This window comes from Myotis yumanensis, unplaced genomic scaffold (genome assembly GCF_028538775.1).
Source record: "Myotis yumanensis isolate MYYU_CA2020_CCGP unplaced genomic scaffold, mMyoYum1.0.hap1 SCAF_1, whole genome shotgun sequence".
Lineage (NCBI taxonomy): Eukaryota > Metazoa > Chordata > Mammalia > Chiroptera > Vespertilionidae > Myotis > Myotis yumanensis.
The window spans coordinates 41,193,821-41,220,191 of NW_027223752.1; the positions used below are offsets into that span (position 1 = coordinate 41,193,821).

Sequence of the window (26,371 nt, forward strand, 5' to 3'; positions counted from 1 at the left end):
TGCTCTGAAAAATGAGATAACCATCATCATCTCCCTGGAGCGTTATGACAAAGACTAAGTAAGTCATGGGAGCAGTTACAAAATGGACATTTTGTGAAACCACAAAATACCTTGCAGGTGTGCAACTACCTCCTAGGCTCATCTAAAATTAGCACGTGTGTGAAAGAACCTGCCTCACAAAGTCACTGTGAAAATTAAGCTCCCCCAGGAGTGCCTGGCACAGAGCCGCGCTCAAAGACGATCCTTATTGATTCCCAAGGTCCACGCGACAGGTGCGAGGGCTGCACTAAAGAAATGGACATGGAGAGAAGGACCGCTCCAGAGGGGTTCCTTCCGGTACAGCTTAATTATTGTGACTGTAGCTAGAGACGCTGCCCGGCGGGCCACAGCTGGTGCGCCTGCGTGGGCGACCTTGTTGCCAGTGGCAACGGGCGGGCGTCCTTGCCTCTGGTCAAGTGGGCGGCGCAGGAGCAGCGAGATGGCGCTACACTCCTGGTCTCCGGAGCTGGGGTTCAGCGAAAAGCTGAAGCAGGTCGCCGTCTCCACCGGCCCCTCCCTGGATTTTAGCACCTTCCCCTCCACCCTGGGCTCCGTAGTCGCGACCGCAGCGCTGGAGCAGCTCTTTATTGTGGGTGAGAGGCCCGCGGGCGCTGGGAGGGAGTCCTCGGAGAGGACCACTTTGGGGATCGAATGACCCTTTCACAGGGGTCGCCTAAGACCATCGGAAAACACATATAATTACATATTGTTTTTGTGGTTAATCACTATGCTTTAATTATGTTCAATTTGTAACAATGTAAATACTTCCTGCATATCAGATATTTACATTACGCTCAGCTCAGCAGGAACCTTCAGTGCATCCCGGGCTTGAGCAGAGCCTTCTCTCCGGTCCTAGGGTTAGAGAGAGGGGCCAGGGTGGGACCCAGGGCTCAGCCCTCGTGCTGTCGTGCCACTGGAGTGGCTTGGCCCAACTCACACCAGTAGCTGGTGACAAATCCTGGACTCCCAGGCCATTGCCATTTATCTGCAACTGGAGTGCCCACCTGCATTAGATTGTGCATTCAGTTTTCCCTTTTCCCTTGGTGACTTTCCTTCACAAGTTAATTTCCTCCAACATTGTGCCATGGCAAACTGGAAAAGTTAACAGGCAAACAAGAAAGCATCTTCTTGCCTAATACGACAGGAGTGTTTAAGAAGCTCTTGTCATATTAGGCAAGGAATATTAGAGAAGGGTGTTAAGGAGGTGAAACAGATAATAACCTTGGGTGGGGCCAGGTTAAAATACTTCTTCATTTAAGAAGCTAAACCTGTAATCAAGTTACATAAGCTTAAGGTGCGACAGTCCAAGGAAGGGTGTCTTGTTCAGCTCATAAACCATTTACACCAAACAACAAAGCATCTCCTTGCTTTACTCTAATAATCTCATTGTTTCCAGATAACTTTATTGATATCTATCATAATGTAACTCAGTTTGGGATAGTTTCTTTTATCCTTCTTAGATGAACGAATTTAACTTCACAATTCTTACAAGTTTTGGAGGAGTATTTTCATGTTTGTCCTAGGTCGTCTAGATCAGTATACCCATTCACTCACAAATATTTTTCCTGCTAATTTTTGAACCTTCAGAAAGTTTCTTAGGAAGAAAAACTTAATTGAGCCTCTTGTCCTTAGTGTGAGTTATAAAATATGTAGTAGCTCTCCAACTCCTTTGCAAATGGGATCAAGCTCTTGGGTTCATTCAGTCCTATGAACAGCGGTTCTCAACCTGTGGGTCGAGACCCCTTTGGGGGTCGAACGACCCTTTCACAGGGGTCGCCTAAGACCATCAGAAAACACATATAATTACATATTGTTTTTGTGGTTAATCACTATGCTTTAATTATGTTCAATTTGTAACAATGAAAATACATCCTGCATATCAGATATTTACATTATGATTCATAACAGTAGCAAAATTACAGTTATGAAGTAGCAACGAAATAATTTTCTGAGGAACTGTATTAAAGGGTCACGGCATTAGGAAGGTTGAGAACCACTGCCTTAGAAGAAAGAAAAGGAAATATCAGGCAATGCCCATCCCTCTCTAACACACACTTGCTTGCAAACTCCATAACTGATTTTCACTTGGTTTGAGAGCTCATTTCATTAAGAGAATTCAAGTTCCCTGGAAGTGAGGGCAGAAATTGCTATTTACTTTTCTGAAAGTAAATAGAGCTCCTTAGGGCATGGACCCTGTAGTCACACCACTTACATTTGAATCCAGACTCTATCAGTGATGGGCTCTGTGACCTTGGACATATGACATGACCTCAAAGTTTTAGATTTCTTACCTGTGAAATAGAAATCATCATAAGTTTATAAGAGTTGACTTAGATTATTATACAGTTAATTAAATGTGTGTTTTTGGGCAAAATACTAACATATATGAAAACATTCCTATACAAACCTACATTATAGGCTTATTATATTTATATCTTTCATAAATGTGTGTTGAATTTCTTGCCTATGCTATAAACATCCTCTTTTTCACCATGAGATGCAAAGATGGACTCAAGGAGCATAAAATATATCCCTAAATTAGAATAGAATGGAATAGAAAATAACAAGTACAAAATAGATTTATATAAAGTACTACAGAAATTCAGAGGTAGAAGATATAATTTCCAGCTGAGTAAACATTTGAGCTAGATCTTAAAGGGTTAAATAGGATTTGAACAGATAAATATGAGATCTTAATTTTCTACTTTTTTTTTAGAACAATCACTGCAAAGTGACTATTTTAAATGCAACGAAGAAGCTACCATCTTTCTTAAGGACATTGCTATAGCTGTCAGGAGATTGGTATTGTATTATCTATAAGAGTTTTTTTTCCCCCAATCTTCCACTTATTTCTTCATCAAACTTTAATTTAACACCAACTCTGTTCAAGGTATTTCAATAGATACATAAAAAAGATTTATAACATTTTTTCCCCTCTTAATTTACTAAGCTTTTTAACCAGTGTTGCTCAATGGTGGACTGTTGCCTGATTTTCCATGCAGAGCACTTAATTAAGACCTGTGCTATGGCCCTAGCCAGTTTGGCTCAGTGTTTGGAGTGTCGGCCTGTGGACTGAAAGGTCATAGTTTTGATTCCGGTCAAGGGCAGGTACCTGGGTTGCAGGTCTGATCTCTGCCCTTGGGGCATATGGGACACAATCAATTGATGTGCCTCACATTGATGGTTTTCTCTCACACTGATGTTTCTCTAGTTCTCTCTCTCTCTCTTTCCCCCTCCCTAAAAAAAAAAAAAAAAAGACTTGTGCTATGGATGAGGGCAAGCCCGCTAAACAGAAGCAATACTGGTGATAACAGAGCTCAGTTAAGGGGTGAGCCAAATGGGCAAATGCTTAGGACACAAATATGTAAGTATTGGTTAAGACAGACAACCTCTGAAATAAATTGCATGTGTGGTACCAATGAACTCAGTTCTCTATAAGCAATTCTTGCACCCATTTCCCTGAAGTAGATCTTGCTGTTCAGTGAAAATAAATGAACAGAAATTCTTTTGGTTATGTTAACTCAACCCCACAAAGAAATATTTAAATAATTTTCTATTGAAGTCACAAACTTTTCTCTTTGGTCCTGGGTGACATTTACAGTGCTTCACCAGAAGGGTTAGAATAGTGAGGTCTCTTTATTTGATTTAAAAATATTGAATAAGAATCTACTACATATCAAATATCTAAAAATATAAAAATATGACTAAAGTAAATGAGTTTGGGTCTAGAGACTGCTAATAAAAGTTAATCTCATTACTTTACAATTATCCTATGTAGTAAAAGCCTAATATGCTAAGTGTCTGACCGTTTGTTCAACCGTTCGACCAGTCACTATGACATGCACTGATCACCAGGGGGCAGACGCTCCAACCAGTAGGTTAGCTTGCTGCTGGGATCCAGCTGATTGGGACTGGGTGAGATGGGCCGGACATGCCCTGGAGCCCTCCCACGGTCCCTCTCCAGCCCCGATCATGCAGCAGTGGGGTCCCTTGGCCTGGCCTGCTTCCTCTAGCAATCCAGGACCACTCGGGGGATATCGGAGAGCTGGTTTCAGCCTGATCCCTGCAGCCAGGCCCAGGGAGGGACCCAACTAGTGCATGAATTGATGCACTGGGCCAGTTTTGGCCTGATCCCTGCAGGCCAGGCCAAGGGACCCCCACTGCTGCATGAATCTGTGCACCAGGCCTCTAGTATCTAATCTAATAAAAGAGAAATATGCATATTGACTGTACCTCTGATACTCTCCAAGCCATGCCCACCAGCCAATCAGAGCGACTATATGCAAATTGACCCAACCAAGATGACAGCTGGCAACCACGGAGATGGAGCAAGCAGGAGGCTTGGTTGCCCCAGCTATGGAGAAAGCCAACCTTCCCGCCTGCCCTGGTCGGCTGTGGCCTCCACTCAAGGCAACAAAGTTTCAATTATACTGTAGAAGATAAATAAATCCCAGATACCTGCTTCCAGCCAGCCTCCACTGGGAGCTTGGGTGGCTGGGGGCTGTGCCAGCCTACAAACAGCCATCAGCCCCTCACCCAGGATGGCCACACCCACATGGGGTGAGGGTCCCTGCTGGGGGGCTTGGCCAGCCTGCAAACAGCCATCAGCCCCTCACCCAGACTGGCCAGGCATCCCAGCAGGACCCCTGACCCTGAAGCGGGTATGGCCAGCCTGAAAACGGCCTTCAGCCCCTCACCCAGGCTACCAAGGTACCCCAGCGGGGACGCCCACCCTGAAGGGGCTGTGGCCAGCCTGCAAACAGCCATCAGCCCCTCGCCCAGGCTAGCCAGGCACCCCAGCAGGACCCCCGACCCTGAAGGGGGTGTGGCCAGCCTGAAAACGGCCCTCAGCCCCTCATCCAGGCTGGCCAGGCACCCCAGTGGGGACCCCCACCATGAAAGGGCTGTGGCCAACCTGCAAACAGCCATCAGCCCCTCACCCAGGCTGGCCAGGCACCCCAGCGGGAGCCCCCACTATGATCCGGGACACCCTTCAGGCCAAACCAGCCGGCCCCCACCCATGCACCAGGCCCCCCACCCATGCACCAGGCCTCTATCCTTATAATAAAAGGGTAATATGCAAATTGACCCTAACAGCAGAATGACTGGGAATGACTGGTCACTATGACACACACTGACCACCAGGGGCCAGAAGCTCAATGCAGGAGCTGCCCCCTGGTGGTCAGTGCGCTCCCACAGGGGAAGCTCTGCTCAGCCACAAGCCAGGCTGATGGCTGCCAGTACAGTGGTGGTGGTAGGAGCCTCTCCTGCCTCCTCAGCAGTGCTAAGGATGTCCAACTGCAGCTTAGGCCTGCTCCCCGCTGGCAAGTGGACATCCCCCGAGGGCTCCCGGGCTGTCAGAGGGATGTCTGACTGCCAGCTTAGGCCCTATCCCCCGGGAAGCGGGCCTAAGCCATCAGGTGGTCATCCCCCAAGGCTTTCCAGACTGAGAGAGGGCACAGGCCATGCTGAGGGATTCCTCCCGAGTGCACAAATTTTTGTGCACATGGGCCTCTAGTTATATATAGTTGTGTATGTATACTATAAAATTATACCTTATAATTACACTTATTTGAATACATGTAGAGTATATGCATATACTAGTAGAATACATACTCTTTAGAGTTTATGCATGTTGTACTGCATTGTGATCTCATGAAAACCTCTTCTTCTGCTTTGTTTTCAGTTATGTTTTTCTCTAGGGATTGAAGGGATCAAAGTATTTATTGTGACTTATTAAAGTATCTAGTATGTCTCCATTTAATATCTGACCTGTGAAATCTCTTAGAGATAAATCCTTCCATTTTTTAAAGTAGCACATTCTCGCTATTATAAAAGCACACAAGTTTACTCTGGAAAACAGAAAAAAAATTAGACAAGCAAAAGGAAGAAAGTAAAAACCACGATGATCCCACCACCCTACAATAATCACAGTTAACTCCTGATGAATGTTCTTTCTACTTTCAGGGTATAGATGATGCCTGTATTGAATTTTATTTTTTAAAGAAACCTGATCATACTATATATACAATTATGTAACCTGCTTTTCATTATTAATAAAAATAATAGTAACTTCTCAGGTCATAAAATACCTATAGCCATTGCAGCCATTTATTTAAAAGATGATTTCATCTATTGTTCCATGAACAGATTTTTATTCTTTTTCAGATAACCCCCCCCCCAAAAAAATTATGAATTAATAATAATAACAACAATAATAACAACAGGCTTATCTGACTTTTTGTTTGGATTTGTAGGTATGTAAAGAGAACTGTTGTTCTCTTTATACATAAGCATATTTTTATAGGCATTTTCTAATTTTAATTAAGTAGTTTTCTTTCTCAATGTTACCCTTTTTGTTGAAGTCTTTAAATTGATTGAAACTGCAAATAGGAAACATACATATGGAAAGATGATTTCTGAGTAGGAGAAAATAAGTGGAAGTTAAAAAATAAATTAACAGTGACACCTTAAAACTGATTGTAGTTATGTTTCCTACTTTCTGTTCCAAATAAAAATAGCAGCAGAAGATATTTAATGAAAATTACATTTTGACCTTTGAAAACATTTATAGGGCATTGTTTAGGAGATAAATTTTATTATTTTAATATGTAATTTAAATCTTTAGGAAGAAATGAGAAGAGCTACAATTGAACTTCTGGAAATTGAAAGCATGGAACTCAGTAGACAATATTTTCTATTGGAAACTCTTCCTGATCACATTAACACAGAACTCGAAGGTATTTTGAGGGTGACTGGGAAAGAAGGTGAAGGGATTAGCGAAAGAACATATATGCTTTCTCCATGGACGTGGACGACAGTGTGATGAAGGCCAAGGCAGGGGGGTGAGGGGTAGAGGTGGGCAAAGAAGGGGGAGATGGGGGACACCTGCAATAATATCAACATTAAACACTTTTCATTAAAAAAAGAAAATAGAATGAAGTCCTTGTAAAAAGATGAGTTTAGTTTATTATTAAGTAAGGTTAGTTTAGGTATTTCATCTCAAAATAAGCTAGAAGAGTACATGACACAAACACAGTGAGACACAAATATAGTGGCATTTTAAGTGGAAATCATATCCTATATAATAAAGAGGTAATATGCAAATTGACTGTCACACCCTTGCACAAGATGGCTGCCCCCATGGCATCCCAAGATGGCCACCCCCCTGCCCTAACTGGTTTGGCTCAGTGGATAGAGCATCGGCCTGCGGACTGAAAGTTCCCGGGTTTGATTCCGGTCAAGGGCATGTACCTTGGTTGCGGGCACATCCCCAGTAGGAGATGTGCAGGAGGCAGCTGATCGATATTTCTCTCTCATTGATGTTTCTAACTCTCTATTCCTCTCCCTTCCTCTCTGTAAAAAATCAATAAAATATATTTTTTAAAAAAGATGGCCCCACCCATGTCATCACAAGATGGCAGCCACAAGATGGCCTGCAGGGGAGGGCAGTTGGGAGTGACCAGGCCAGCAGAGGAGGGCAGTTAGGGGTGACCAGGCCGGCAGGGTAGGGCAGTTGGGGGCGGCCAGACCAGCAGGGGAGCAGTTAGGCATCGATCAGGCTTAGGGGGTGATCAGGCTGGCAGGCAGAAGCAGTTAGGGACAATCAGACAGGCAGGCGAGCAGTTGGGAGCCAGCAGTCCCAGATTGTGAGGGATGTCCGACTGCCAGTTTAGGCCCGATTCCCCAAGGGGTCCCAGATTGGATAGGGTGCAGGCTAGGCTGAGGGACATCCCCCCCAACCCCCCGTGCATGAATTTTGTGCACTGGGTGTGTGTGTGTGTGTGTGTGTGTGTGTGTGTGTGTATATATATATATATATATATTTATTTATATTTATATAATTTAGTTTATAAATAAACTAAAGATCTATAGATCAGCCCATTCCAGATTGATATTTATCCAACTAAATTAGGCAGCTTGACTGGCCTAAATCACCAGTTTTCTATGAGTTTGGGTACTATAGGTACCTCATATAAGTGGAATCACACAATATTTGTCCTTGTGTGACTGTTTTATTTCACTTGGCATAATGCCTTAAAGGTTCATCCATGTTGTAGCATGTGTCAGAATTCCTTCCTTTTTAAGATTGAACAGTATTCCTGAGGAAATAAGGGAGTGTGTGTGAATGTATAATATTTATCCATCCAGTCACCAATGGCTATTGTGATTAATGCACAGCTTCCCCAGCACCCTTGGGTGGTTTTCAGTGAGTTCTAAAGTATGGCACCTCCCTTGGACAGATTCCCCCAACACCTCAGAAGCCAGATTGCCAGCCCAGTATTAATGAACATCTTTGAGTCATGCAATGAGCCACAGCCACCTCCAATGAGGTCTGGATCTCATGTGTGAGGTGCTGCTTCTCCGAGGTCACTCTGTCTCAGCCCTGGGCATGGTGGCTGTTCTCTTATGCCTGCTGCGCCTAAATTCTTTAGAGTTCTCTTTACTTCCTTACTATTCATTCCCTCATTTCTCTAATCCTGTTATAATCAATAATTTTATATCAACTTATATAAGATTCCTATGACCTAATTGGACCCTGAGTGATACAGTTGGTTATAAAACAATATGCACAATGTTAATCTAAGTTGACAGGGAAACTACAACCAACTATACATGCAGAGAAGAATCATCCTTGGAAGAAATCCTCGCCAAAGGCAGAATTAAGAGTGTTTTTGTTTTATTTTCTTTGGTTGCTTTTTTATTTCTAGGTTGAGTTATTTTTATAATCAGGAAAAAAATATTTTAGAAGAAAAAAAATACCATATGAGCCTATAAGATCCTTGATACATGCTGACTACTTAACCACGTAACTTTAATTGGCCTTATGAATCAAGCTTTGCTACTCAAAAGATGGTTCTTGCATCTGCACCATCAGCATCACCTGAGAGCCTGTTACAAAATGTAGTCTCTATGCTCATCCCATACCTGCTGTATTAGAACCTATATTTCAACAAGATCCCCAGGTGTTGCATGTGCAGATTTGAGACAGAGAGTTTGAGAAGTCCTGCTACAATGGACAATTGAACTAGTAGCCTAGAAAAAATAACCCAGCTCTCTCAGGGAAGATAGCAGTTCATTTGTATGTGTAGAAATGGGTCATCCGGAACTTTGCTAAACAGCTGTATTCAAAATTCATGCATTGTTACCATCTGTCGGTCATGCACTGAGATAGTCTTCTGAAGTCTCACGTGATCACACTGATTTGTTATTTACTGGTGAATAATTAGTGTATGTTTTTAACACACTGAGTTCCCTAGACAACAGAACCAGAGGCAATGGCTTTTGCACTATGTTTTATTAGGCAGTACAATTCAAGAAGGAGGAGAGAAGGGTACAGAGACCAAAGTGGGGAGAAGGGAGAGCTAATATGCCGTACAATATGATGTTGACTGTTGTCAAATGCAACTATTGAAGTAGGAGAACATGCCCCTAAGACACAGTTACCTCTTCTCAGGACCATCCAGGTACTAGTAGGCTCCTGTTGATCTCTGGTCCAATGTTTTGCCCCACCTCTGCGCTTTGTGTTCCACATGCATGGCTGTGGGTATCTAAAGAAGTTCTCAGTCAGGACACATACCCAGGTTTCAGGCTCAATCCCCATGCAGGAGGCAGCCCGCCTATGTTTCTCTCTCGTTAATATTTCTGTCTCTTCCTCTCTCTCAAATAAAGGCATATTTTAAAACTAAAAAAAGTCCCATGATAAAGGCAACAGGGAAGTGCCAAGCAGAAGGTGAGGAGTGGATGGAAAAAGCAGGCATCAGGTGCTGTCAGATGCACCAGTCTCAAGTTGCTCAGAGCCCATAGAATGCTGGTCACCATAGCAGCAACTGAAATAATAAGAGAAATAATTGATAGATAAGATTGAGAGGGTCCAAAGGGGTAAAGAAGAGGTGCTGTGATACAGAAACACAATTTAAAGAATATTTCAAAGAAAGGCAATTTGTCCATGATTTGAAAAGTTAGTGTCTACAATTGTGCTGTTTCTCAAATAACAGTAAATATTTCCACTTACTTTTAAGAATTTGTCATTGCTGCTCGCAAATTAAACCTTCTTGAGATAAAACAATTACGGATGGAAGTTGCAAGGTTAAATAAGGAAATAGAGTTTCTGAAGAGGAAAATGGTTGATTTGAAAGACACTAATAATGATCTGGGGTAGGTATTTCTCTTCTGTTCAATACCAGAGGGAGTTGAGGTCTGGGGCCGGAGTGGGAAAAATGTCCTTAGGCAGGGGTGGGCAACCTTTTAGTGAGCGTGTGCCAAAACCAGCAAAATCTCTGACTCAAAATTCTTCTGCGTGCCAACCCTAATTTTTTGAGAACATGTTACGCCTACTTGATATCTCCTAAGGTGTATGTATGTGAAGAGCCTTGAAGAAATAATAAAATTCATTCGAGCGACAAAAACAGTATATGATGATGAAAAGTACATTTATTTTTTAATGTATACATGTACACTGTTAGTCCGACAGAAAACTTTATGACTTCGTTTGATATTATCAGTGGGACTTTTGCTGCTGCATCACTGATGACAGAGATTTTACGTCAGGTTTATATTTCGTGACCTTCAGAGATATGCACAAGCTACTACTTTCATCCGTCAGGCTACTATTACAAGACTTAACAAAATTCATCACTGAGAACAAAGATTCACAAGTGTATGTGGATGAAAACATGGAGAGTAACACTGTTGCAAAGTTTTTTAAACAGAAAAAATTCTCTGGAATGGCATTCCAAGTCTTCAATAGTTTGTTTTCGACACTTCTCTCTGGTACTCCTGTCTCTAATTGCTTTTTTTCAATGTTTTCTAAGTCAACTCTAAAGTCAATAAATTTCTGCTTCCAAATTGAGCTACTCTGAAATTCAATCAACTGCATTTCAAAGTCAGCCATGTCTATCCATGAAAATATTTGTAAGTTTAGTTCCTCCAGTTTCATGCTGTCTGGAAACCTCATGAATTTTGCTGTCTCTTCCAGTTCTCTGAATTTCGCAAATCTTGAGAAGAACTGCTCAATAGTTGACTTGATGATGTTTAAAAACAGCTTTTGAAGGCTTTGACAGTCTGTTCTGTCATCTTTTGGGAGGTCTTTGATGTGCCTCTTGAGGTTTGGGAAATATCGAAATCTCTCACCATCCACATCCCTCTTAATGACTTCCAGTTTCTTTTCAAAAGCCTTTATGTAACCAAAGATAACATCAAGTGTCTTGCCAGTTCCTTGTAATTTAACATTTAAGTCATTCAAATGTTCACAAAAATTGTAAATGGAAGATTATAAGAGAGGGTTTCGTGTGCCACCAAAGTTACTGGTGTGCCATATTTGGCATGCGTGCCAGGGGTCCCCACCCCTGTCCTAAGGGCTTTGTCCTCTGACCCAGCTTCTGAGCAGCAGCTGCTGTGTGTAAATCCCACAGTGCTTTGCACACTGCCTCCACAGACAGAGGCACATGGTTTCCATTTTAGTAAAATTAAATTTACAAACTTCACCCACCAAAGGAAGAAAGCTTGCTGGGTGTAAATATAGCATCAAGCCAGATAGATGGTAGCTAGTTTAGTTCCTTGACGATAGTCAGTCATAATCTAAGACTGGATTATGTTCCCAAGAGAGGATCTGACACCTGTTAGTCTCTTTCCTTTATTCCTGGCTGTGTTGCTAGCACTTCACCCCTAAGTGTGGGGTCCATTTTCTTCATCTGTTAAATGGGGATTACAAGTCTTGATTTACCCATCTCATGGAGGAAGAGAGATATTCTGGGGGGAAAAAAGCAAAACTAAACCTCTGAAGAGCAACTCAGTTCTGTGAGCAAATTTGCAAGGCTAATTGTAAATACTAGAAGGTCAGTTTGTCAAAATGAGAAGTTTTCAAAGAGCCCTCATCGTAGCGGGAAAATCCTCTTGGGAAGCTAAAATAATTGGAGGATTGCTTGGTGCACACGATTTCAAAGCACAAGGAATAAGGTGGAGACCTCAAGGCCCAGAGACTCCTCCGGAAATAGGCTCTCAGAACACCTGTTCCGGGAGATGCCCCGTGAAAAAGAAAGTTTATCATCACATAAATTTGAGAAATACTCATTCTCCAACCCCTGTTGGGGCTTCACAGTGCAGACTTGTATGTGGCGCGAGCCAGCCACAATTGCCGGAGACTGCCGAGTAGACGAGACCGTCCATTTCCAAGCTGCAATACTCGTATCAGCTGGCCAGCACCATCACCTCCCTACAGACCAGTGACTCTCAGACTTCATGGTGCATCAGAATCTCCTGGGGTTCTTGTGAAAATGCAAATTGCTGGGGACATCCACCCCCTGAACTTCTGACTTGGTGGAGATGAGGGTGAGAACTGGAATGTCTGACAAGTTCCCAGGTAATGTTGCCGCTGCTGGGAGGTCCTGACCACATTTTGGGAATCACTGCTGTAGAGACATCCTTATGGTAAGGCAAATTACAAACATACCGTGGGGGCTTGATGATAGGGTATCATCAAGCTACAATTGTGCGTTGCGCCCGTTTTTCAAAGAAGGTGGCCCTCTCCTGGACGGTTCTCGCAAGCTGGATCCCTGCAAGCTCTGTGGTGTGCTTCCCTCAGGCTGCACGTCCCCTCGGGTTTCTGAGGGCTCGCTTCTCAGCCTGCCCCAGTGCTCCCAGTTAGGGTTTTTCATTTGACTTGTTTCGCTCTGTCTCCCTGAGGCTACTCGATCCCTAGGTTGATTCATTCCTAGAAGGCTTCCTCTACTAGACCACAAAGCACCCAGGATTTGACTCCCTCTAGCCTGGGCTTCTGTTTATTGAATTTACGTGGTGGAGTTGACCTCTGGAAATCGAACTGACCAACAATCCGTTTCCATTTTCTTGAACCTTTGCACACAACCACCTGTACTAAAATGTTTAGCCCTGGGGAACTGGAAAAAAAGTGTGTACATTGCAGGAGCTTTTTGAAAAGGAAAATATAGAAATGTTATCAGACAGGAACCTAGCCCTGAGGGGGTCTGCCTAGGGCTGGCCGGTAGTGTGTGGGTTTCTGACTTTGTGCAGGAAAGATTTCACAGCACAAGTCCAGGTGACTATGAGGGTATGTTTATCAAAGCTGGGGACAGTGAAGTAAGGGCTTAGCATAGAAGCAGCAACAGGAGAGCCTTGGCTGGGCTGCTTTGGCTCACTGGGAAGGCAGAGGAAAGGGGGCCTTGCAGACAGGTTCAGAGGGTTAGGCTAGCCCAGGTGAGAGCTGCCACTGCCCATTAGCACCCCCGCTCCCCCTAGGTTGCAAGCCTCGCGTGGTTCCTTAGGGTTTAGGAGATGCGTGCTTGTGGGGGAAGAAGAGGAAGGGGAAGGCGTGGACATGCTCCCAGAAGGAGAGCACAGTGCTGGGTCCTTTGTCTTGAGGGTTTTTATCTCTCTTTTGCAGGCAGGAATCTTAGGGGAGGTCTCAGGGCGTGGTTTCCCCAGAAAATTCATCAGTTTTCAGGAGTGCTCTTCCAGGGTCACGGTCTTTACTGGTAGGGCAGGGGTCAGTCACTGCAGCAGGCCCTGGCATCACCCACCTGGTTGTGCCGCTTTTCTGGGCCTGGAGCTGAAATACAACTGAGGCCTAGATGTCATCTCCAGGGAGGCGACCTGCTGTGTCTGGCTGTAAATTCCTCGGCCAGTTTGTTCGTCTCTCTGCCTCAGTTTCCCTGTTCCACTTGCCCTGGCTTACTGGCCTGTCTCAGACACTGTGGCAGTTATTCTTCCTACACCTTTTATGGTTAGCCCTGGCGTAGATGTTTCTAGCAGCCTCAAGGTCTTCCTCCAGTGAATGTGACCAACTGACCGGTGAAGGTATTGTCTACTTTTGAACTCAGATTTGGCTGCAGCCGGTGGGAGATAAGAGGGTTCACATTAGGTTTCAAGCATCCCCTGAACAATGAAGATGGACCCTCTCCTCGCCTAACTCCTGTCCATCGGAGGGAGGCGAGCTTTCTCCCGGGTCCTCCCTGCAGGCCCTGGCATCAGAAGGTGGCCGGTGGGGTGGCGGGATGTATATATTTCTTTGATTTAACTACAGATCTCAGGATGAGAAGGTACATAACAGCAGTGCTACATAGCAAACCATTTGTCTGGCCAGGTTTTATTTACTTGCTCCAAACTGTTTTTTGAGTCATTGCATATTTTAACCCAAAACATCCCATAGACCAGGGGTGGGCAAACTTTTTGACTCGAGGGCCATAATGGGTTCTTAAACTGGACCGGAGGGCCGGAACAAAAGCATGGATGGAGTGTTTGTGTGAACTAATATAAATTCAAAGTAAACATCATTACATAAAAGGGTACGGTCTTTTTTTTTTTTTTAGTTTTATTCATTTCAAACGGGCCGGATCCAGCCTGCGGGCCGTAGTTTGCCCGGCTGCCATAGACACTACCTGCTCTGTGGGGATGGGCGTGGTGAGGCAGGACCACGTGATATTTTTAGTTGGTAAATAGTTACAAGGTTAACACTTGTGTTATCCATCTGCCCTCATCTCAACCAAGTTTAGGCGATTACAAATACAGTTCTAAAATCAGTATGCCTTACAATTTCCCCCTTTATGGTGGTTGATTTCACCAAATAGACTTTAAGTTCCTTTCCCAAAAGCCATACTTTTCATGCCATGAGAATGTTTTTTTCTCTCCTAGTGAACAGCAAAAGGAGCTGGCGAAGAAGCATGAAAAGCTTGTTGTGTTACTCAACCACGCGATGGGAAAAAAAGCCATCGCCGCTATTTACATCAATGAGACTTATACAAAAATAAACTTGGAGAGAGAAGAAATAAGACTGAAAAAGAGAAGTATTCAAGGTAAAGAGGCGATAATAGTCAGAGACAAAGGAGAATATTTGAAGGCAAAAAAAAGGTTGAGTGGCCAGGTAAGTGGCATGATTTATTTTTTATAGTACAGAACTATCCAGAATCTCAAGCACGAAAGGGGGAATAATTTGTTTGTCCTCAAGGCTAGCTATCGCTCCTGTGCTGTCCTCTGTGAACACTGGGATGGGAAATAGAGTAGAGATCCTTAGAGTTTAGGAGATGCACGGCTGTGGGAGAGAGGACGGGGAAGGGGAAGGTGTGGACATGTTCCCCAGCGGGAGAGCACATGCACTGGCCCTTTGTCTGGGGTTTTTAAACTCGTTTGCAGGTGGGAATCTTAGGGGAGCTCCTTGGGGAAGATAGTTAATTGTATAGCAGCATCTCAGTTCATGAGAAAGAATATGAGTGACAGGATTTGTATCACTGGGGTGGCCCCTGGCTCATCTGCAGCCCTATAGGGACCAGGAATTTGCCTCCATGTCATCTGGTTGCCTTCGGCCGTTCTGAGGCCGTGTCTCTATGGCAGGACTAGGAAGTTCAGCCCTGCCCCAGCCTGCTGCACCTGCTGAATCAATCTGACAGAGGGAGAGAGAGAGCTCTTTGTCTCCTGGGATTATAACCAGGAGCTTGTTCAAAATAACCAATTAGCTTCCCAAGGTTTCAAAGGTTTCTGCTGGGCCCGACAATGGCTTTCCCCGGTTAGACTGACAGGCCTCTGGGGTCAGGCACCTCCTCTGCACCATTTTGACTTTACCGAGCATGTCCATATCTCCCCCTGCTCCACACACAATCGGGTCCTGGAGTGGGGAAGAGAAGGGTGTTGACGCCCTTGGAGGGACAATGCTGCGATTTCTTGGGGTGTGAAGCCGTAGCTTCCTGGTGGGGCAAACGGGCCCCTGCTTCCCAGCCGAATATGCTCAACAGTTTCTGACTTCCTTGGCTTCTGTTCCCATCAGTAAGTAGCTAACGGCGGTAACACTGTGTCTTTCAGGAACAGTTTTACATTAAAACCATGGATCGTCCTTTTTGAATATCGATAGCTCAGGCTTAGTCATCCTGGGAACGGGCTCTTGGTGAAGGAGCTGGCAAGAAGTCCCTTTGCAGCCACTAAACTGAATTTGTGAAAGCCCAGCTCCCAGGACCTTAGCGGGGCTGAAGCCCCTGGTCGCCTGACCCGCAGTGCTGGAGTCAGCCAACATCCACGTCTCAGAAACAGTGAGGGGCTCCCGTCCTTGGGCGAGAACTCACTTGGTGGTTACTGTCACAAGGAAATGGGAATTTCAGGGCAAGAACCAAAAGGCATTTTACTGTTTTCGCGCCATATTGCCAAGGATGCTGAGCAGCTCTTGGTCACCCTGCTGTTCCCAGCCCTCTTCCTCTCTCTGAGCACCCCAGACCCCAAAGTGGAGCGGCTCACTTAAGTCACAGGAGCCAAAAGTGGGGTGTGACTGTGTGGGCACAGCTGGGAGGGGGGTGAGAAGTGGGGGAGCCCTGCTCCTTCTCTTTACTTCCCCTGGCACTTAATTGGTCCTGCAGCGGTGGCTTCGGATATGCAGATGAGTGCTTTGTCCATCGGAAGGCTCCAGGACTGGGATTCTGTCCGTGTCCTTCGTGCTGTATCCCAGCACTACCAACAGAGCCTGGCGTGCCTCACACATGGAGACACTATGTCATGTGACTCCACTGATGAACGAGTTTCTGACTTCATTTTACACCCTACGGGGAAATCACCCCCCCCCCCACCCCCCATTCTTTAATGTAAATGTTAAAATGCAAAAAGGAGGCACAAAGGAGCTCAAAACATGGAAATTTGCAAACATGGCAGGTTCTTCCTTATGTGAATAGCCTGTCTCGGGGTCTACAAACATTTTCTGAAAGGGTCAGATGATAAATGTTTAGGACTTTGTGGGCCATACAGTCTCTGCCGCAAACAAGGATGCCATCTTAGCACGAAAGTAGCCACAAACAACACCTAAATGTATGAATGTATGAGAGCAGCTTACAAAAACAGGTGGTGGCTGGATTTGAACCATGGGTAGGAGTTTGTTTACCCGTGGTGATCTCCCTGGAAAATGGCACCAGTTAGGACGCTTTCAGATGCAAACGGCAGAAGCCCTGACTCCAGCTGGCTTAGACAGGAAGGGCATTTGTTATCTCGCGCAGTAGGAATTACCAATGCAGAACAGTATCCAAGACTCATTAATTCAGTAGCTCATCATCCTCTCCTCCATCCTTCATCTTTTTAAAAAATGTTGAAAGTATTACAGATATCCCTTTTCTTCCCCCAAACCACCCCCCCCCCACACACACACCCGTAACTGCACGATTGTCTGTGTCCATGAGTTATGCATGGACATTGGTTCCATAGAAATGTCTCTGGCTCTATTTTGTTCATGAGTTTATTTTGTTTGTTAGATTCCAAATATAAGGGAGATCATATGATACTTTTCTTTCTCTGACTGGCTTACTTTGTTTAGCTGTCTCAAAGGGTAGGAGATCCTTTTTCACAGCTGCATAGTGTAGTGTTCCATGGTGTAAATGTACCACATGCAGAACAGTGTCCGGGACTGTTTTTATCCACTCATCTACGGATGGGCACTTGGGCTGCTGTTTCCAGATCTTAGCTATTATAAATAGCACTGCTGTGCACATAGGGGTGCATGTATTCTTTCTGATTGGTGTTTCAGGCTTCTTGGATCATATTCCTAGATGTGTGATTACAGGGTCAAATGGCAGTTCCATTTTAATTTTTTGAGGAAACTCCATACTGTTTTCTTTGGTGGCTGCACCAGTCTGCATTCCCATCAACAGTGTACGAGGGTTCCCTTTTCTCCACATCCTCGCCAGTACTTGTTGTTTGTTGATTTGTTGATGATGGCCATTCTGACAGGTGTGAGATGGTACCTCATTGTCGTTTTAATTTGCATCTCTTTGATGATTAGTGACTTTGAGCATGTTTTCATATGTCTCTTGGCCATCTGGATGTCCTCTTTAGAGCCATATCTATTCAGGTCCTTTGTCCATTTTTTTATTGGATTGTTTGTCTTCCTTTTGTTAAGTTGTATGAGTTCTTTATATATGTTGAAAATTAACGCCTTATCAGATGTATCATTGGCAAATATATTCTCCCATGCAGTGGGCTCCCTTTTCATTTTGTTGCAGGGTTCTTTTGCTGTGCAGAAGCTTTTTATTTTTAAACATCTGTTTATCTCCTTTGTTTCTTTTGCCCTAGGACCATGGTCGGCAAACTGTGGCTCGCGAGCCACATACGGCTCTTTGGCCCCTTGAGTGTGGCTCTTCCACAAAATACCACGTGTGGGCGCTCACGTACAGTGCGATTGAAACTTCCTGGCCCATGTGCAGAAGTCGGTTTTCGGCCTGGGCGAGTCTATTTTGAAGAAGTACTATTGATATTTGGCTCTGTTGACTAATGAGTTTGCCGACCACTGCCCTAGGAGATGTATCAGCACAGATATTGCTACGGGAGATGTCTGAGATTTTGCTGCCTATGATTTCTTCTAAGATTTTTATGGTTTTCCGACTTACATTGAAGTCTTTTATGCATTTTGAGTTTATTCTTATGTATGGTCTAAGTTGAAGGTCTAATTTCATTTTTTTTTTTGCATATACCTGTTCAATTTTCCCAACATCATTTGTTGAAGAGACTGTCTTTACTCTATTGTATTCCCTTGCCTTCTTTCTCAAATACTGATTGAGCGTAATGGCTTGAGTCGATTTCTGGGTTCTCTGTTCTGTTCCACTGATCTATATGCCTGTTCTTGTGCCAGTACCAGGCTGTTTTGTTTACAACAGCTTTGTAGTATAATTTTATATCTGGTGTTGTGACCCCTCCAATTTTGTTCTTCTTTCTCAAGATTGCTGCTGCTACCCAGGGTCTTTGTTGGTTCCATATAAATTTTTGGAGTATATGTTCTAGATCTGTAAATATGCCATTGGTATTTTAACAGGAACTGCATTGAATCTATAGATTACTTTGGGTAGTGTGGACATTTTGATGATGCTCATTCTTCCAATCCATAAATACGGTATATTCTTCCTATGTTTGTATCTTTCTCTATTTCTTTTTTTTAATGTCCTATAGTTTTCGGAATACAGGTCTTTTGCCTCTATGGTTAAATTTATTCCAAGGTGTATATTTTTATTGCAATGGTAAATGAGACTTTTTTTTTTAGTTTCTCTTTCTGAGAGTTCATTATTGGTCTATAAGAATACCATCAATTTCTGGATGTTAAATTTGTATTCTGCTACTTTGCCAAATTCATTTATTACATCTAGTAGTTTTTTGGTGGAGTCTTTAGGGTTTTCTCTGTACAGTATCATGTCATCTACGACTAGTGACAGTTTTATATCCTTTTTTCAATTTGGATGCCTTTTGTTTTTTCTTCTTGTCTGATTGATGTGGCTAGGACTTCCAATACTATCTATAATAATAAAAGTGTAATATGCTAATTAGACTGGACAGCTGAACGACCTTCCAGGTGTCATTCTGAATGTCCTTCCTGACGAAGCCGTGGCGGCAGGGGCCGAGGCAGAGGTGGTTAGGGGCAATCAGGCAGGCGAGCAGTTAGGGGTGATCAGGCAGGTAGGTGAATGGTTAGAGGTGATCAGGCAGGCAGGCAAGTGGTAGAGGTGATCAGGCAGGCAGACGAGTGGTTAGGGGTGATCAGGCAGGCAGGCGAATCGTTAGGGGAGATCAGGCAGGCAGGCAGAGGGATTAGGGCAGTGGTCGGCAAACTGCGGCTCTCGAGCCACATGCGGCTCTTTGGCCCCTTGAGTGTGGCTCTTCCACAAAATACCACATGTGGGCGCGCACGAATAGTGCGATTGAAACTTTGTGGCCTGTGCGCAGAAGTTGGTATTTTGTGGAAGAGCCACACTTAAGAGGCCAAAGAGCCGCATGTGGCTCATGAGCCGCAGTTTGCCGACCACTGGGTTGGGGGCATCAAGCAGGCTGGTGAGCAGTTAGGGCCATCAGGCAGGCTGGCAGAGTGGTTAGGGGCGATCAGGCAGGCAGGCTGGTGAGCAGTTAGGAGCTACCGGTCCCAGATTATGAGAGGGATATCCAACTGCTGGTAAGGCTCAATCCGTCTCGGGCCTAAACTAGCAGTTGGACATCCCCCTGAGGGGGTCCCAGATTGCGAGAGGGTGCAGGCCAGGCTGAGGGACCCCCTCCTTCCCTGTGCATGAATTTCATGCACCAGGCCTCTAGTATTGAATAAAATACTAGCGGACAACCCTGTTTTGTTCTTGTTCTTAGGGGAAATGGTTTTAGTTTCTGCCTATTAAGTATGATTTGCCTGTAGGTTTGTCATAGATGGACTTTATTATGTTGAGGTATGGTCCCTCTCCACTTTGCTTAGAGTTTTTATCAAAAATGAGTGTTGGCCCAGCCAGTGTGGCTCAGTAGTTGAGTGTCAACTTATGAACCAGGAGGTCATGGTTCAATTCCCAGTCAGGGCACTTGCCTGGGTTGTGGGCTGGATTCCCAGTGTGCGGTATGTAGGAGGCAGCCAATCCATGATACTTTCTCATCATTGATGTTTCTATCTCTCTCTCCCTCTGCCTTCCTCTCTGAAATCAATAAAAATATATTTTTTAAAATGGGTTGTTGGATTTTGTCGAATGCTTTTCTGTATCTATTGATATGATCATGTGATTTTTCAATTTGTTTATGTGATGTATCACATTTATTGATTTGCAAATATTGTACCAGTCTTGCATCCCTGGAATAAATCCCACTTGGTCATGGTGTATGATCTTTTTAATATATTGCTGATCTGATTTGCTAGTATTTTGTTGGAGATTTTAGCATTTATGTTTATCAGGGTTATTGGCCTATAATTCTCTTTCTTTGTTGTGGCCTTATCTGGTTTTGGGATTAGGATAATACTGGCCTCAAAAAAGAGCCTAGAAGTCTTCCTTCTTCTTGAATTTTTTGGAATAATTTAAGGAGGAGAGGTGTTAGTTCTTCTTTGAATATTTGGTAAAACTCCCCTGTGAAGCCATCCAGACCCGGGCTTTGCTTGCTGAGTTTTTTTGTTTTTTGTTTTTTACTGCTTCCGTTTCATCAGTTGTTACCAGGCCTATTCACGTTTTTGTCTTCTTCCTGATTCAGTTTTGGAAGATTGTATGTTTCTAGGAATTTTTTTATTTCACCCAGGTTGTCTAGTTGGCATATAGTTGTTTGCAGTATTTTCTTATAATCCCATTTCTGTGGTGTCCGTTGTTACTTTACCCCTTTCATTTCTGATTTTATTTATTTGGGTTCTCTCTCTGTGTTTCTTGATGAGTCCAGCTAAAGGTTCATCTATCTTGTTTATCTTTTAAAAGAACCAACTCTCGGTTTCATTGAACTTTTTGCATTACTTTGTATTTTTTATATTGTTCCCTGGTGGAGTTAGATCCAGCACAGCATTAGACTAATTCCAGTCCATCAATCCATCCTGTGTGGAGCCCACTTGTCTGCGGGCCGTGTGGGCAAGTGCAGAGGGTGAGGGCACGCCCCCTGCAACAAGAGTCCCACGAGAGCAAGAGCTTCCTTTGTTCAGGAGCATATGTGTCTCAGGTTTTGTGCCCTTGCAGTAGCCACATCTCTTCTGGCCAGTGACCTGCTCCCAGATGTGACTGATAGGCAATCACCCTCCCTAGACCACCCAGACTTTACTGGGCATGCGTGTATTCTTTCTTTGTCTAGTCCAGCGGTTCTCAAACTGTGGGTCGCGACCCCTTTGGGGGTCAAACGGCCCTTTCACAGGGGTTGCCTAAGACCATCCTGCATATCAGATATTTACATTACGATTCATAACAGTAGCAACATTACAGTTATGAAGTAGCAACGAAAATAATTTTATGGTTGGATCACAACACGAGGAAATGTATTTAAAGGGCCAGAAGGTTGAGAACCACTGGTAGTCCCTTCCCCCTGGATCTGCGAGGAACAGACTTGGAGCTGTTAATTTATTTTCTTTATTAACAGAAAATAACTTATTTTCTTTATTATCTTAGAGAAAGGGAGGGAGAGAAGAAAACATCCAAACATCCATGTGAGAGAGAAACATCAATTGGTTGCCTCCCACATGTGCCCCCTACTGGGTATGGAACCTGCATCCTGGATATGTGCTCTGACCTGGAATGGAACCCGCCACCTTCAGGCGTCCAGAACAATGCTCCAACCAACTGAGCCATCAGCCAGGGCTGGTTATTATTTATTGTTGATATATTTAGATGGAATATTCTATACTTAGATTGAATATAAATTAGATTGATAAAATTTAAAAAAGGAGTTTCTAAACGTTGTTGCCCTCATAAACTTTTTCATTGGTTTGTGTTTATCACTACAGATGAGTGAATATGAAAATATCTGTGAATCTAAGAAACAGAATGCTTATCATAGGAAGAAACAATTGGATAGATTAAGGATTAAAGAGATGGACATAAAAGAAAAAGTTACTACCAGCACAGTGGTAAGAAAGGATAAACTATGCTTTTCAAGCCTGACCCGGGCACCTCAATGTACACTACCTTTAATATGACTGGTAACAGGTGTTTTTAAAAGGAATTGATTTTAATTTACGTTCTGGAAGAATGTTTTTGTCATGTTAACATTTCCTGATACTTTAGTGTGTTGTGTTGCGGTTGTGTTTTCTCCTTCAGGAATATGGTGGGAAGAGAGAAGTTTGGCACTCCTTAGGTACAGATTGCATTTGGATGGACCAAAATACTGTAAAGCTGATTTTTTTAAAATGCATACAATACCATATATAACATTTTTATGATATTGCTTTATTTTACCTAACAAAAGAAATAACCAGGGGCAGATTCCTTAATTCTGGGTATGTGATGATAAAACAGAATTTAGTGTCTCCATTTATATTGGGTACAGGAACATCATAGGGAAAGGGGACTATCTGTTTATTCAAGTTAGCCAATACTTGAGAACTCTGCAGTTCTGTTTTTAAAAATATTAATAACATTGAATGAAAGCCAGTACTATGGTAAGTATTTTGTGGGGATCATCATTGTTTTAAAAATTAGAAAAGTGGACCTTATGGAGGTGACTATAATTGAAAACGTTAATGATAATACCACTTCTATGTTAATTAAAACAGAAATGAATGGTAATCTATCACAGTTAGTTGAATTGAGTCTTCATTTCTTCTATCTGCATTGAGAAATACATGTAAAACTGTATATGGGCAACAGTAATACTGAAACATCACACTTCTTACCAGAATGCTCAGCCAATTCCATTTTATTTTTTATATGGTGGTCCTGATCATTTTAGTTTTATTATATCGGTTATGACATCCAATTACAAAACATGGGTCAAGTCAAAATTCCCCCGCCCCCCCCAATATATTTAAGAATATCGTTACCTGTTTTTTAAATATCAACATAGTAAGGAAGCGTGAGTCAGGCTAGACTCAAAGGAGAAAGTAGGGATTGCATAAAACACATTTGATCTGCATGCCCCCCAAGTACACACCTCTCGTTTGGACCTCATAGATCAAAGCCAAGTGCCCTCCGAGTTCTAACTTGGGAAAATGAAGCACATGTTCCTTAACCTGTACTCCAAAGATCTCTAAGGCCAAATGAGACAAGGCTTGAAAGTGTCATTTTCCCTCTCGCCCTGTCATAGCCTGCTCGCCCTGCCCTACCTTACTGGTGGAGAATAGTGTTTAAAGCACAAACCTGAGTGTCAAAGAGACCTAGGTTCAAACCTTGACTCTACCAGCCCAGAGTTTTTTCACCTATAAAATAGGTAAGTCCTAGCTGGTTTGGCTCAGTGGATAGAGCCTGTGGACTGAAGGAACCCGGGTTTGATTCCGGTCAAGGGCACATGCTTGGGCTGCGGGCTCGATTCCCAATAGGGAGCATGCAGGAGGCAGTCGATCAATGATTCTCATCATGGATGTTTCTGTCTGTCTCTCCCTCTCCCTTCCTCTTTGAAATCTATAGAAATGAAAAACGTAAAGTGGGGTAATACCATTGCCTTCTTCGAAGGGCTTCTGTGGAGATCAGACATTGGTGAAGTTTGTTGTTATTGCTCAAGATTAGAAAACAACATTTTGGCTGTGGACTGAGACAGGAGGAGATATCAGATTAATCTTCCTGTGGTACTTTTAGTTTAGAAAACTCTGCACCCAGGTCAAGCTGATGCCATGTTGGCAGAAAAGAATGATGGTGCGTGGTCCTCAAGATGGCCTACCTATCCCGGGCAGGGAGAACTGGGGACAAGAGGTGACCAGTGTCATTCCTGTTGGCCTTGGCATTTAGTCACTAATCCTGATGGCCAGCCGGAGTCCTTTAGACGTTCTGCTGATTGTTGGTGGCAGTTCTAGGATTTCAGACCCTGTTACTCTGGAATTAGTTATAGCCCAGAAGTTCAGTCACAAGGATGCTTGCAGCGGTTCTCAACCTTTGAGTTGCCAACCTGTGGGTCGCAACCCCTTTGGGGGTCGAACGACCCTTCCACAGGGGTCACCTAAGGCCATCGGAAAACACATATATAATTACATATTGTTTTTGTGATTAATCACTATGCTTTAATTATGTTCAATTTGTAACAATAAAAATACATCCTGCATATCAGATATTTACATTATGATTCATAACAGTAGCAAAATTACAGTTATGAAGTAGCAACGAAAATAGTTTTATGGTTGGGGGTCACCACAACATGAGGAACTGTACTAAAGGGTCGCAGCATTAGGAAGATTGAGAACCACTTCTTTAGAGAAAGAAAGAGTTCTGGGGAGCTGTCACCTGTCTCACGTGGCATGATGGAGAGCACCTTTACGCTGCCCAGGTGTGTCCATGACCCCACGTTGGCGTGCAGGCTTAGATGGCATTCGATAATCTGCCCTGGCACCTGTGCTGCAGAGCGGAGGGGTCTGACCAGCTCCATTCTCCCTCACAAGCCGAAACGCAGGCCCAGGGCTCTGATACATTTGCCTTCCCTTTTCTTTATTCCCAAACTGCATTGTCAACATAGCTGTCTCACTATGAATTTTATTCATCCATATTTCCTTTTTAAAATTAGGCTAACATTTTTTCACAGTCTACACTGGTTTTATTTTCAAACTTCTAATTAAATATTAAGAGAGAAATTTTTCTTCAGCATGAACATAGCTATCAGTTGAGGTGAAAGACCCAATTTGTTTAGACCTGTTTATAATATCATTCTTCTCTCCTGGAATAACATTTTGGAGATGATTATGAAAATATAGGTTTGTTTATTTTTTAAAATGATAGTCAAGGTGAATTCATGTCTTGAAAGTTGTTTTTATAGTTGTCACATCCTCACTACTATATTTGGTTGCTCCCCCCCCCCAATATTATTTTTTATTTCTGCCCTAGTTTATATTTTGAAGAAACAATTGTAATGATTGCTTTTATTTTAACTAAAGGACACCCCAGTGCCGAAGTTGAGTGGGTGACGCATGAATATTTAGTGAATTGAACCACCATCCTGAATCATTTGACAATGACTGAATGCCATAATTTTTTTAAAATTTTCAATAGGAACTTAGTGATCACAATTTAGAGATAGCAGAACTAAATCAATCAATAAGACATTGGCAAGAACAGATCGAAGAAATAAAGAAAATCTGTAATAGCCTGGAGGAAGAAATGTAAGTATGATACTTTATTTTTACTGAAGCATTTCTCAGTGTTATGTTTCTTTCCTTTAAAAAATTTCATTAGATGAAAATTATAATCTCTTAGTTTACTAAAATTTGTGTGCTTGAAAGCTGTATAGAAACACCTCTTCATTTTGAAATTAGTCTTTCCTGTGATCAAGAGAAAATATTGGGTATGATGCAGTCAGCTCAGAAAAAGGAAGGGACTCGGTGGAATGTATTATTCTCACTTCCATTCTGGGATTCCTGCAAATGAACACTTGGAGTGCGGGAAACGAGTTAAGTCGGCTCGCGTGAATTGCGCGTACTCCGCGGGAGCCGTCTTTAACTCGGTTCATATAGATTTGCGGTGGAGTGCGGGAAACGTGTAAACTCGGGCCGATTGTAACTGCGTATTACCAAATATTTGTTTGTAATCCACCCTTTTGGTGGATGGAACAAAACCAAAAGACAGAGCCATCTTATATTTTGGCGGGAAATTCACCCGCACTCCAAGTGTGAATATGCCCCCAGGAAGGCATTCATGAGGCCTGCCGCAAGGCTACCCACTCCCCTACCCATGTGGTTACAGTGGCTGTTCTTAGTCGAGGGAGACTTGCAGAGTTTATTGAGAAATTACAGGGACGCCTCTGGGTAAAAACTTTTACCCATGGGACTGGAAACAGAAACTTAAGGGAATCTTTCATCCCAAGGCCCACACTCTCTCTTCCTTTTGCAAAAGGGTTTCATCTTTCTCTCTATCTGCATACTATGTTCTCTTCCTGGTGAGCCATGGCTAAGCATGACCATTCCAAACCCTCTGAAATTACCTGGCACAGGCCCGTTCATCGTTAGAGATTGGCCAACAGACTC

At 43.4% G+C, this 26,371-nt stretch overlaps 1 protein-coding gene across 1 annotated transcript in view; it reads left to right on the top strand.

Moving 5' to 3' along the window:
- Positions 1-478: 478 nt before the first annotated feature.
- The window catches only part of CCDC175 (coiled-coil domain containing 175), a 60,194-nt gene continuing 34,301 nt past the window's right edge, over positions 479-26,371 (top strand). Inside the window, exons 1-7 of the mRNA XM_070419001.1 lie at positions 479-632; positions 2,756-2,841; positions 6,668-6,779; positions 10,062-10,197; positions 14,686-14,914; positions 22,217-22,339; positions 25,401-25,510. Of these exons, the coding sequence (XP_070275102.1) occupies positions 479-632; positions 2,756-2,841; positions 6,668-6,779; positions 10,062-10,197; positions 14,686-14,914; positions 22,217-22,339; positions 25,401-25,510 (950 nt within the window). The remainder of the gene's footprint in view (positions 633-2,755; positions 2,842-6,667; positions 6,780-10,061; positions 10,198-14,685; positions 14,915-22,216; positions 22,340-25,400; positions 25,511-26,371) is intronic.